The sequence below is a fragment of the Glandiceps talaboti genome, chromosome 23 (genome assembly GCF_964340395.1).
Source record: "Glandiceps talaboti chromosome 23, keGlaTala1.1, whole genome shotgun sequence".
Classification (NCBI taxonomy): domain Eukaryota; kingdom Metazoa; phylum Hemichordata; class Enteropneusta; family Spengelidae; genus Glandiceps; species Glandiceps talaboti.
The window spans coordinates 4329347-4342021 of NC_135571.1; the positions used below are offsets into that span (position 1 = coordinate 4329347).

Here is a 12675-nt window from a genome sequence, read left to right on the forward strand (position 1 = left end):
AGACTAATTAAGACAAGCAGATACCATAGGTCTTGTGTTATACTGTTCACTTATACTAGCAGTGCAAAAGAGCAAACATGTTTACATTATTAATTATAATAATCCTAATTACTAATAATTATTACATAAAAAATGTACCAGTACCAGGGATTACATGCACTGGTATGCATGTAAATTCTTCTCAATTCTAGAACGTCATTACCCTAGTAAAAATGTATGAAACACTTCGTAAAATATCTATCGACTCACCAGTTTACTTTAGATGCTTACATTGAAGGCTACACTACAGTGTATATACATAGAAACGCATGAAAACAACGCCAAACAATTATATATATATGGAACATTACGTAAATTTACGTACACGATAAATTTGTATCCAACCAACCATTTATTTACTTGATATGCAACCTTGACAAATATTTTGTTTGAACTTTGTGCACACTTCGTTTGGCGAATACAAACACATACGCTGCCTAATATATTAGTAATAACGACTGCCCTCTCTAGGCTGTCCAATGTTTTTTTTTTCTTTCATTCAATGCATTTAGATGATTTACACTCAATATTAAAATTATATTCTGAGCTTGTAGTGTTTGCAAAGTTGAGATCGCTTAGCCAAAACCTAGCAGTGTTTTGTAATTTGAAAATAATGCATTGGACAAAGATTTGACCGATTTTTCGGTCCGTTATAAACACCTGTCGTGATTTGGAAAACGAATACCGAAATAGTTTACGTCAATCTCCGAATTCGAAGGTTTTGTCTCGTACCATATTTACTTCTGCTATGATATTCCTTAAATGTTAGTATACTGTGCTGTTCTCGGACACAACCTCATGCCCGTTGCTGGGTCAACTTGAAGCCGGTACACGTGATAAATACAAAGCCAGCGATGTCAATATTGTTTCATTGGATTACACATACGGTACGAGCACACGACAACACAACAGTCAACAAGTGGACGCACCCTTCAGTTTCAAATCAAAGTTTTTCTTACAAAACTTACATTTAAAAGTTTTTAGGAAATCTTACGCAAAATTAAGACAACACATAAATATCAACCTACCAAAAATATGGTGTCTTTGACAATCTGTTCTAGATTTCACGGACCATTTCGCCAAGACGGGTTTGTGGTCGTCTGATGAGCTGTCTGCTGTGGTCGTCCGGTTGCCACTTCCGGAAAATTTGACCCTTGACCCAATAAAGCTACTCTGTTGGGCGTGTTGCACTCGCGGTGGAACAGGTTTGCATGACAAGGGTTCGTATCGTAGGGAAGGAGGGGTGGCCTGTTTATTGCATTGACACACCTAAAACACGCACTTTGAACTATTTTATTTTAACATTATGTAATTTTTCGGGTCTTGGAAAATGTCACATTGTTTCTACTTGATTTCTATGTCTAAATATATTTTTGGCGAAAGCTTGTAACATGTGCTAATATATGTAGCAAGCTGTTTAGTATTTTCCAACATAACATAAAATCAGATCAAATGTCACGGGAAACATGAGCTCGTTCCATAACCATTTGTTCTGGGATGCGACATACATGTACACCGAAAACAGCTTATCTTGCGAAGTTGAACATTTATTTTAACTTGAAGTTCAACAGGTATCTGAAGACGCAGCCCCCCCCCAGACTTACCACCAGCCCTTACAATTATTTTGCTAGTTCTAATTGTTAAAATTCAAAATTCAATAAACTGACAATTTTTAAGATGAGTGATATAGCTTTCTCACCATGCCGGTACAAGTACGAGCTTTTAAACTTTTTCTAGCGCCCTCAACGCCAATTGTTGAAACTGCCAAGCACAGTTGTTTTTGTTTTGGGCGTTACTTTTAGCAAATGGCGATCACATTTGTCATAAAAGTTCTTGCCCATTAAACTCTGAAATTCATTTGCTCGCCCATGTTTTTTTTAACCATTTATTTATATTCAAAATTTATTAATTTGTTTTTGTTTGTTTTAGTAGCTAAAAGTAGTTTTGTTTTGTAAAAGTCTTTTTCCAAACTGTTTTGAATGAAAAAAACAAATCACATAAAGTCACCCCAGGTTTGGATAAACCGGCTCGTGGATAGCAGGCGTATGGGTGAGATCGGGATAAAAACCTGTTTGTGATTCTTTAGCTAGCCGCCTATTCATGGTGCTGATCTGTAACTACGCTAACACACATAGTGTACAGTATGACCTATAGTGCGATCTTAGTCTCAGCTCCGTGGCGTGGACACTCTAGCTAACTGATCACAAACGGTTATCCTGAAAGCCACATGTCTTGATATGGACAGATCAGATATGTTACTAGATGATGTGTTGACAGAACGCGTTTAACAAAGAAGAAGATACACTGTTTTATATAGAAACGAGTCAAATATTCATCAATCTTTCTAACTTTAAAGATACGGAGAAAGAACAAGATTAACGTGCCGTTGTTTCATGATTTTTAAATACTTGTACTGAGTTTTTTATCGCGTACATCTCGAACAGATCCACCGTACCGCCGGGGTTGAACGTGTGCGGGATCACGTGGTTGTCAAACAGTTGAAGCGCGCGCGGCGTGGCGCCATTCGTATGCTTCCACTTTTCGAATTGCGAGTTCTGTTTTAATAGCTGTTGGTTTTTATGACAACTGGTGCGTTCTCAATACTTTTAGAAGTGTATAAAAACGTGTTGGGTTACCACCATGGTTTTACTAAGTTCGACAATGAAAAGAGCTATGAGAAGAGATTATTAAGATTTTAAGGTAGGTTGCCGAGAGAGAGAGAGAGAGAGAGAGAGAGAGAGAGAGAGAGAGAGAGAGAGAGAGAGAGAGAGAGAGAGAGAGAGAGAGAGAGAGAGAGAGAGAGAGAGAGAGAGAGGGGGGGGGGGGGAGATGCAAAGACAGAGACAGCCAGACAGACAGACAGCCAGCCAGCCAGACAGACAGACAGACAGACAGACAGACAGACAGACAGACAGACAGACAGACAGACAGACAGACAGACAGACAGACCAAGACCAGACAGTCAATCCGGAGGTTAGGATGAATTCCTTTATCATTGAAATCATAATATTGTCATTATTAACAAGGATGAAAAAAGTACATATATAGCCCAAATTGGAAACATTAGACCAGATTGTTTTTCATTTATTATATATGGTCACCCGGAAAATGAAAAAACTCGATCAATACAGGGTGTTTTTTTCAACAGGTAAAATAACTAACGACGTAACGTACTAGTAATAGAAATGGGTAGTGCGCCATCTACGACTGAAGTATCTGCCGTTCAAGATATCGACCTCATCCCAACTGTTGACACAGACATCGTAGAATGGAGACTGCAATTCCCCATAGAGTATCGTCTACCCGTCAATATACCACGATTAGGGTGGCTTCACCCTCTACGAGTTGAGGATACGTATTGGGATGAAAAGAGAAAAGTGATGCCGAGTAGAAAATACGTCAAAGTATTGGATGACTATGCAGTAAAAGTAAGTGTACTCTCTCTAGTAGTGATTTAGAAAAAAACCACCAATACCACAGCCACGTCACGTCACGTCACGTCACAAAAATTGAATTCAAAAGAATAACGATTTATAAGTCGTTACTCGGACTTCTATGCTTCCTCAGCGATCATCAGGCGACTGATAAAATTGGGACATCACGACAAAACTACTTATAACATCATATATAAATATATATATAACTTGCACCAATCAAACACCAAAATTCACGGTAAAATAAAATAAAATAAAATAAAATAAAATAAAATAAAATAAAATAAAATAAAATAAAATAAAATAAAATAAAATAAAATAAAATAAAATAAAATAAAATAAAATAAAATAAAATAAAATAAAATAAAATAAAATAAAATAAAATAAAATAAAATAAAATAAAATAAAATAAAATAAAGTTGATTTTATTACTTTTTTTTCACTTGTTTACATGATCAGGCACCTGCAACATTGCCAGATGACATCTTCAGCTTAGTTCGATATCTAACCGTAATTAGTAAGGACGACTTTGAGAAACACCGAATCATATTCAAGTGGCTGTGCTCTCACGTGAAATGCACCACCGATGACATCATTGATGACGGACCGGAAGAAACTTTGAAACGGAGGGAGACGAATTGCATGGGGTTTGCTCGTCTACATGCACGTCTGTGTAGGTATGTATTCTTCAATGTTAAAACATCGACATTCAAATGTTAAAACGTTACACCACTCTTGGAAATAATGGTATGTTTTGAGGAATAATTTGATTATCATACACCTTCTTTATTGTGCAGAACTGCAGAGAAAAAACAAGTTGACACTTGTCCCTCATTCATTGTTTAGTGTAGGTTCTTGCAATCGGGACTCATTGTCTCTTGGGTGTCAGCAGACATAGTTATTTATTTTATTTGCAAGGAATACACAATTATCCTGGAAAATATTTCTATGAAACATTTGTACTCGTGATAGTTCATACATTGAAAATCATGCCTGTACATACAATGAATGAAGAAAAGGTGACTTGGTTACATTCACCCACCTGACGAGTGTGACCAGTTATCCCATACTAGCCATACAAAACAGATTTGTAGTGGAAAACTGAATGTAACGAAGTAACAAATTCACCTTTTCTTCATCATTTAGCAAGCTCTACATCCATATCGAGCACAGTACACCTCTCTCTCTCTCTCTCTCTCTCTCTCTCTCATATATACCTCCTGTCAAGCTAGTTATTTCTGTACAAATTCTGTATTATCAAACAGTCATGCTGACCTAGGATGTGAGGTAGTATGTGGATTAGCCAGGGAAGGTCAGGACATCAACCATGTATTTACTCCACCTTATAGTTACAATGAACTACATGCATGGACAAAGATTAGAATTAATGGCAAATGGTTTCTGTGTGACGCCATCAGGGCTAGTAGTAAAACATGTAGACACGGTAAGTAACCAATCTACAATACAGTACAGCTAAAATGATGTTGGTTTGGTGTTTCACTCATGGGACATTACAGCAAAAATGATGTAGGTTTGGTGTTTCACTCATGGGACATTACAGCTAAAATGATGTAGGCTTGGTGTTTCACTCAATTTGACGACATTCAGTACACGTCCTCAGACAATTATCAATACAAAAGAAAAAATACTCAGGCGCTAAGCACAGCGGGGCCGTAGAAGTAGTCCAGTTGAAATATTGATTATCAGTTAGAAAATAAACAATTGCAGCCATTAAAATCATCAAGTCCATGTGTAATGTTTTCATTAGAAGCCTGTTTTTACTGCACTTTGAAAGAATAGCAATGCTTATCAGTGTTCAATGTGATTGGGTGAAGGATCCTGCTGTGTTTATTGTGTCTCATTTATTGTTAGTCTAGAGTTGAAATATGTCTATCTGTGTGTCAAAAACTTAATGTCCCATGAGTGAAACACCAAGCCAACATCATTTTAGCTGTAAGGTCCCATGAGTGAAACACCATGCCTACATCATTTTAGCTGTAAGTCTAATAATTCAGTTATTTTCATAACTGATACACATATCAATAAATTTCATTTTGCTTACTTTATTTTCAATAATGCAAAAATCAACGCTAAACTCACCACAAAGGAATAACTGATGAATTCAAATCAACCTTGAATACACTTTGGTGATTTTTGTGTATGTAGCGCCCTCATATGGTGATAAAGAGCAATTTTCTTACTACTTATTGACCAATTAGAAATCTTCTTGTATACTGGTGAAGAAAAAAACAAAATCACCATTTTGAATGATTCATTACATACCAGAGAAAATGAGTCATGAAAATATATCGTAAATGACTTTAAGAAAATCTTACACGTCCCTCCCCTTTACACCCCCACCCTCCCCAAACACACAGACAGACACATAATCGGAGTTTTTCTTTTGCATGGGTTTGTTCTATAATAAGGGTCAATGAATATCCTTTTCCAACAGGTCATGACCTTTTGGATGACCCCACTGGCAAAAGATGGATGGACTGTTATTTCCTGTGTGACCCCAGGGCATTTTCATCCACTCACCTCCCTCTATGCAATAATGGCAACCAGGTTAATATTGAAGACCAGTTCCTGGACTCCCCGTTTGAACGAGTCGTCGATTGGAACAGAGAAGCTGTAAAAGGGCCTAACTACTTTACATACGGTATCGAAGCTATGGATCACAATGGCATTGTTTACGCCAAAAATAACGAAGTTGTCGTCAAGTTCAAGATGCGTTATGTGGCCGACCTTGATTGCATACTAGAATTACTATCAACGAAGGACACGTTGGTATCTTTCTTGGCAGACTACACTTTCATATATTTTGATGAACAGGTAGCACATGTCAAAGTTCGTCTACCAAGGAAAGGCGACTTCTTACTAAGGGTGAAAATACATCCCTTTTATAAGTTAGCCGAAAAGGAGCTTGTAGTGCAGACAACACTTCTTAGCTATGTGATTCGTGCTCGGGACGAGGTTTATCCGGGCGGCTTCAAAGACCCCTATGCCGGTCCCATGGAAGACTTCTATAAATTTGGACTAATCCTTCTTGATCCAACCAGTACCCTTTTGAAGGCAGATTCGTCAGGGAGGTGCCGAATAGTTTTGAAGTATATGAAAGAAGAGCTGGAGTTTTCAACCGAAATGTTGGAATGGTATCCTAAAGTGTTATGTCTTAAAGCTACTATGAGAGCAAAGGTGACATCAAACAACGGCAAAGTGATTTGCGATGTGCGAGTGTCAACCCCGGGGGTGTACTCACTGTATCTCTATGGCTGCCCAGTGGTTGGTGAATTTGTGTCACAATATCACCTGGCAACATGGGTTATTGACAATAGATGGGGATTATATTAAGTCCCCTGGGGTACGTAACATGTTCACGGGAAGTTTAAAGGAATTATAAGCAAGAGTATCAAGGTTTTTTGGACCTAAATTTTTATCTTGAAATTTCCGATGCATATGTATTTCGAGGAACGCAGAACCAATGAAACAGATTAGAGTTACGTTATTGTGACATGCGCACACGACTGAAAAATCATCCAGCATTTTGTGTTTGAATGCGTACTACTTGGCTTGCACATGACATAAGCAGATGTAAAAAATTCTGTAACCCCATTTTTTTTTAAATGAGCGAGACTAACAGAGAATGGGTTTGCATGTTCCTGAATACAGTAACAGTAACAGTAGAAGGAATGTGCATTCTATGTTAACATTATCGAGTCCATGTTTAATCGTTTCTACAGAAGACTTCTTTTCATGTCAGTTTGATTAGGTATACCATATTTGGTGTCTTTGTTACTGTTAGTCTTGTGATGAATTGTGTCTATCTTATGTAAAAAAAAACATCACCCACGTCGCACGAGCGAAATGCCAAAGTAAACTCGTTTGTGCTGTAACGATTTAAAAACTGAAACACGAAACTACCCAATGACCATTTTACATGAATGTATATATCCTTATTTAAAATTCATTATTTTGAAATACAGATACAAGAATTCTAAAATTTCCACTTTTATTCGATAATGGATTTCATACTGTTAGTTATTCACACACAGTTGGCATTATTGTATCGGATGTAGTTTGTATTGAACGAGTCTCTGTGACGAGCGAAACACAATGCGAGATCCGCATCACATTGGCAGATGGCCGCTTTGCAGGCAGCGTCACTCTCAAAGAACCCATAGTCAGCTTTGCTAGCTGAAAAATAAATCATTCAAACAATTGTCAAGTTTTATCCAATATTTGTTATTGGTGTTTCACTCATGGGACATTACAGTTAAAATGTTGACTACTTCTACATCCCCACTGTGCATAGCACCTATGTAATTGTTTCTTTTGCATTAGAAGTTGTCTGAGGGTGTGTATTAAATGTCATGTCCTATGAGTAAAACACCAAGCCTACATCATTTTAGCTGGAATGGTTTTGCATTTTCCCTAACAAAATAACAGCAAAAAAATTAAGACTTGATTTCCCCAAACCACAGTAATAACATGTTGTTTTATGTTGCCGTAGGCTAATCCACGAATGTAGAACTGAAAGAAAGACTTTCTACTGACCTTGGGCTGAGATCAATAGATCAAATTCTTATACTCCCCACACCCCACCCCCACCCCTTCTAACCAAATTGGCTGACATTGAACTGCTTCAAACTACACAATCAATTTCAAATCAGTATGTAGTAGTATGTAGGGCTATTAAATGTAGAGCCAGTATGCAGAGTATGTAGTGCTATGAATATAAAGCCAGTATATCGGTATAGTAGTATGTAGTGCTATTAAATGTAGAGCCAGTATGCAGAGTATGTAGTGCTATGAATATAAAGCCAGTATATCGGTATAGTAGTATGTAGGGCTATTAAATGTAGAGCCAGTATGCAGAGTATGTAGTGCTATGAATATAAAGCCAGTATATCGGTATAGTAGTATGTAGTGCTATGAATACAAAGCCAGTATGTAGTAGTATGTAGTGCTATGAATATAAAGCCAGTATGTAGTAGTATGTAGTACTATGAATACAAAGCCAGTATGTAGTAGTATGTAGTGCTATGAATATAAAGCCAGTATATCGGTATAGTAGTATGTAGTGCTATGAATACAAAGCCAGTATGTAGTAGTATGTAGTGCTATGAATATAAAGCCAGTATGTAGTAGTATAGTGCTATGAATATAAAGCCAGTATGTAGTAGTATAGTGCTATGAATATAAAGCCAGTATGTAGTAGTATGTAGTGCTATGAATACAAAGCCAGTATGTAGTAGTATGTAGTGCTATGAATATAAAGCCAGTATGTAGTAGTATGTAGTGCTATGAATACAAAGCCAGTATGTAGTAGTATGTAGTGCTATGAATACAAAGCCAGTATGTAGTAGTATGTAGTGCTATGAATACAAAGCCAGTATGTAGTAGTATGTAGTGCTATGAATACAAAGCCAGTATGTAGTAGTATGTAGTGCTATGAATACAAAGCCAGTATATAGTATGTAGTGCTATGAATACAAAGCCAGTATGTAGTAGTATGTAGTGCTATGAATACAAAGCCAGTATGTAGTAGTATGTAGTGCTATGAATACAAAGCCAGTATGTAGTAGTATGTAGTGCTATGAATACAAAGCCAGTATGTAGTAGTATGTAGTGCTATGAATACAAAGCCAGTATATAGTATGTAGTGCTATGAATACAAAGCCAGTATGTAGTAGTATGTAGTGCTATGAATACAAAGCCAGTATGTAGTAGTATGTAGTGCTATGAATATAAAGCCAGTATGTAGTAGTATGTAGTGCTATGAATACAAAGCCAGTACGTAGTGCTATGAATACAAAGCCAGTATGTATATATATAGTGCTATGAATATAAAGCCAGTATGTAGTAGTATGTAGTGCTAGGAATACAAAGCCAGTATGTAGTAGCATGTAGTGCTATGAATACAAAGCCAGTATGTAGTAGTATGTAGTGCTATTAATACAAAGCCAGTATGTAGTAGTATGCATATGTAGTGCTATACAAAGCCACTATGTGTGTCATGAGTAAAATATAGTTCTTTACATTAGTGTCATGCATTTACATAGCAAAAATAACTCCATTTCTCAATTTTCTATTTTTGAAAGAAAATTTGTATTTACAGGTACAAAACACCCATTAAAAGTAAAATCGATTTTGTAGGGTGAGAACTAGAATGGCTCAACCCCCAACCCCCTCCCCACCCCTACTATAAAAGAATGTAGTTTTTTATCCTATTGATTTTGCCCCTTAGGTAAGACAATATTGGTTGATTTCAACAGTACATCACATGTTACGTCACACGTTTTATAAATATCATGCTATAAGGAATCACTGTACTTACAACAATGAATGGAGGCTTCAGGAGATTCACAATTGGAGGTTTCGTAGTCATACATGACGTAATAGATTTGAGCTCCTTCGCAACCAGAAAAATCGCGAGCTCTCTCATAACACCAATCGTGTTCTTGACAACATCTAAGTACATGTAGATAGAAAGAGAAGGTAAGGTGATTACTGCTAGAATCATGGTAGTGTTCACTGGGTCCGTTTGATACAACCATACAGAAACCAAAAAATGAAGAAACATGCTACACTTTAGGATAGGACGATTGAATGAATGAGTGCATGCAGTTTCTTACCAAAATGAAATGAACTAATGTGCTACTATGCAGACATCAAATGCAGATCTGGACATCAAATATTGGTGCCCACGTATCTGCATTTGGTTGCAGTATTTTTATAGTTTGTTTTTTTCATTTTGACTAAATGTAGCAAGATATTGTTATCTTACTATCTTAAAATGTAGAATATGCAGTTTAAGTTTCTTAATATTGGTTTCTGGGTGGTTATGTCAAACAGGGCCAGTGAACGGTAATATGAAACAAGCAGTACTCTTAAAGGAAGAGGTGCTCAACGCACCCACAATGACAACAGCTGCCAAGCAAACAATAATGGTGAAGGAAATAATGGTAAATTGAACCGATTCTGACCATATTGTCTTATTCCTAATGGATACTCCGGTAAGAAATGTTTCCAACAAAAACTTGAACATGCTTTGAACTTGAGGCATTTCACTGAGGACTCAAAACAGTAATATGTGGTTGTGTATACAGATACAATCCGAATAATACGAGGATTCAATTTTATACCAATATGAACTTAAGCCTCAGGAGTTTTCTATTTACTATGATGCCTAAGTCTTTTACAATGTGGTCATGTCAGTGACTCAATTAGGCTAAATCTCCATGGGAGTATAGCAGGTGTCAATGACATAATTTTTAGCCTTCATTACATGAACATAAATGTTGTTTGATTTTCAAATAAAAAACGTATTGACATTGAAATGGTCATGGTATCTTATCGCACGGAAAATCATAAACTATGTATAGACAATGGAAATCATGAGACATGAAACATAACATCACCTTGCTTAAAGTGGCCATATGGATGAGAATTTGGTATTTATTTTGGATTTTTATTTGATAAAATAGCTTCACTATGTTTTTCTACTTGAAAAAATAATGTGAAAGAACATTGACCAAGTCTGTGTTGATAACTCAATACATTGCAAAAAGATGAAAAAAGTGTAAAAAGTTTGTTATTGTACGTACAATAAACATTTTACACATTGTTTAATGTTTTGCCATTTATTGAGATGCGAACATGGACTTGGTATATGTTATTTCACATTATTTTTTCAAGTAGAAAAACATAGTGAAGCTGTTTTATCAAATAAAAATCCAAAATAAATACCAAATTCTCATCCATATGGCCACTTTAAATAATTAAAATGTTAAAATACATTGCTATGACAGAACACCATGCCATGTGAGTACAAGTGTAGCGTACTTGGGGTATTTGCAAGGGTGCTTACAGTTTTCTCTTTGCAGGTTTACCAATCACTGAAGCAGTGTACTTTAATGTGACTTTTATCAAGTTAGACGACATTTTGTTAGAGTTTCACTAGCACTGTATATTCTTGTTATATAGGAATCAATCAGAAAATGAATATGAAAAATAGTACATAGATAGTATCCTTAGAATGACAATGCACTACTGTGATTACCATAGACGTGAATCAGTACTCTTATGTATAAATTATTTTCACTTTTTTGTCTTAAATATGAGTTATTTTTACTTTTTATCATAAATATGAATACATTACTTACTTGTCTGTGTCATCTAGTGTTGGGCCTTCCCCACCGAGTCCACACCAACAACCATACCCGTTATAATCAAGGGCGCCCCCAATGTATCCTTTCTCTGTCGTACAATCCATCATAACTCCAAGCTGTGCAACATTACGACGAACTCTAGCACCAGGAACAGCAACGGCACATCCTGATGATATAAGAAGAATTAAAATGTTACTTCTTTATCTGCATGGGAAAGCACAGACCTTACTACGTTCTATGATGAAAGTTAGGAAGTTGGAATCTCCTGAAAATTTTTTGATATGTATCATAGATTATCATCCATTTTTTTTGTAAGTGGTGGTTAAGTGTGCTTCAGTAGGTACAATAAATTGTGAAATACCTTTTCAATATGCTATAAAAACTACGCCTACACATAAACTCAGCTTGTGCCCCTTTAATAAAACAATATGGTTTGTTTTTTCTTTACTAAAAAAAACAGTTTGACACAACACAAAGTCCAACTTTGTAACTTAATAATTGTAAACAAAAACTGTGGAAAGCCTCATGTACGTATCAATCAATCAATCAATCAATCAATCAATCAATCAAATTAATTTATATAGCACCAAAATCCAATACGACGTAATGTTCTATGGCGCTGAACAGGAAAAATAGTAGATCATTGCAAAAAAAATAATATGTATATTAACAAACTGTTTACACGTTTTTAGTTTTTGCAATTCATTGAGTAACAAAATAACTTTGGTATTGTTGTTTGAAGTGGTAAAAGACCATAAAGTTGTTCTATCAATCAAATGTCCCAAAAAAATTCCATATTGCTACTTTAAATTTTATACATTTTATTTTTTTAGATATTAAAGTGAGGTACGAGTTACATGCAAACTCTACAGAATTTGATCAATCTCATTGGCATAATTTTAATGGTGAAATTGTTCATATTTAATTATGTAACTTACCTATCTACGGTTGAACTGAGCTCGGATTGTGAAATTGTTCATATTGTATGTAACTTACCAATCAATGCGAAGAAGAGTGATAGTTTCATG

General features: G+C 35.9%; 2 protein-coding genes across 2 annotated transcripts; one reads left to right on the forward strand and one right to left on the reverse strand.

Moving 5' to 3' along the window:
- The first annotated feature begins 3224 nt into the window (after window positions 1–3224).
- Window positions 3225–6827, forward strand: LOC144453169 (uncharacterized). Its single transcript, XM_078144447.1, has 4 exons — window positions 3225–3467; window positions 3933–4150; window positions 4739–4917; window positions 5929–6827. Exons 1-4 carry the CDS (start codon window positions 3225–3227, stop codon window positions 6825–6827), a joined length of 1539 nt encoding a protein of 512 aa, XP_078000573.1.
- Window positions 6828–7518: 691 nt separating this feature from the next.
- On the reverse strand, window positions 7519–12674 carry LOC144453170 (phospholipase A2 AP-PLA2-I-like). Its single transcript, XM_078144448.1, has 4 exons — window positions 12644–12674; window positions 11642–11813; window positions 9814–9947; window positions 7519–7670 (listed from the first exon to the last, which is right to left on the reverse strand). Exons 1-4 carry the CDS (start codon window positions 12672–12674, stop codon window positions 7519–7521), a joined length of 489 nt encoding a protein of 162 aa, XP_078000574.1.
- Between the last annotated feature and the right edge of the window lies 1 nt (window position 12675).

Coding starts and splice junctions, on each gene's coding strand:
- LOC144453169 (XM_078144447.1), top strand. CDS start 3,225: ATGGGTAGTGCGCCATCTACGACTGAAGTATCTGCCGTTCAAGATATC. Junction 3,468..3,932: donor TGGATGACTATGCAGTAAAA/GTAAGTGTACTC, acceptor TTACATGATCAG/GCACCTGCAACATTGCCAGA. Junction 4,151..4,738: donor CTACATGCACGTCTGTGTAG/GTATGTATTCTT, acceptor ATTATCAAACAG/TCATGCTGACCTAGGATGTG.
- LOC144453170 (XM_078144448.1), bottom strand. CDS start 12,674: ATGAAACTATCACTCTTCTTCGCATTGATTG. Junction 11,814..12,643: donor ACTCTTCTTCGCATTGATTG/GTAAGTTACATA, acceptor TTATATCATCAG/GATGTGCCGTTGCTGTTCCT. Junction 7,671..9,813: donor TGAAGCCTCCATTCATTGTT/GTAAGTACAGTG, acceptor TTTATTTTTCAG/CTAGCAAAGCTGACTATGGG.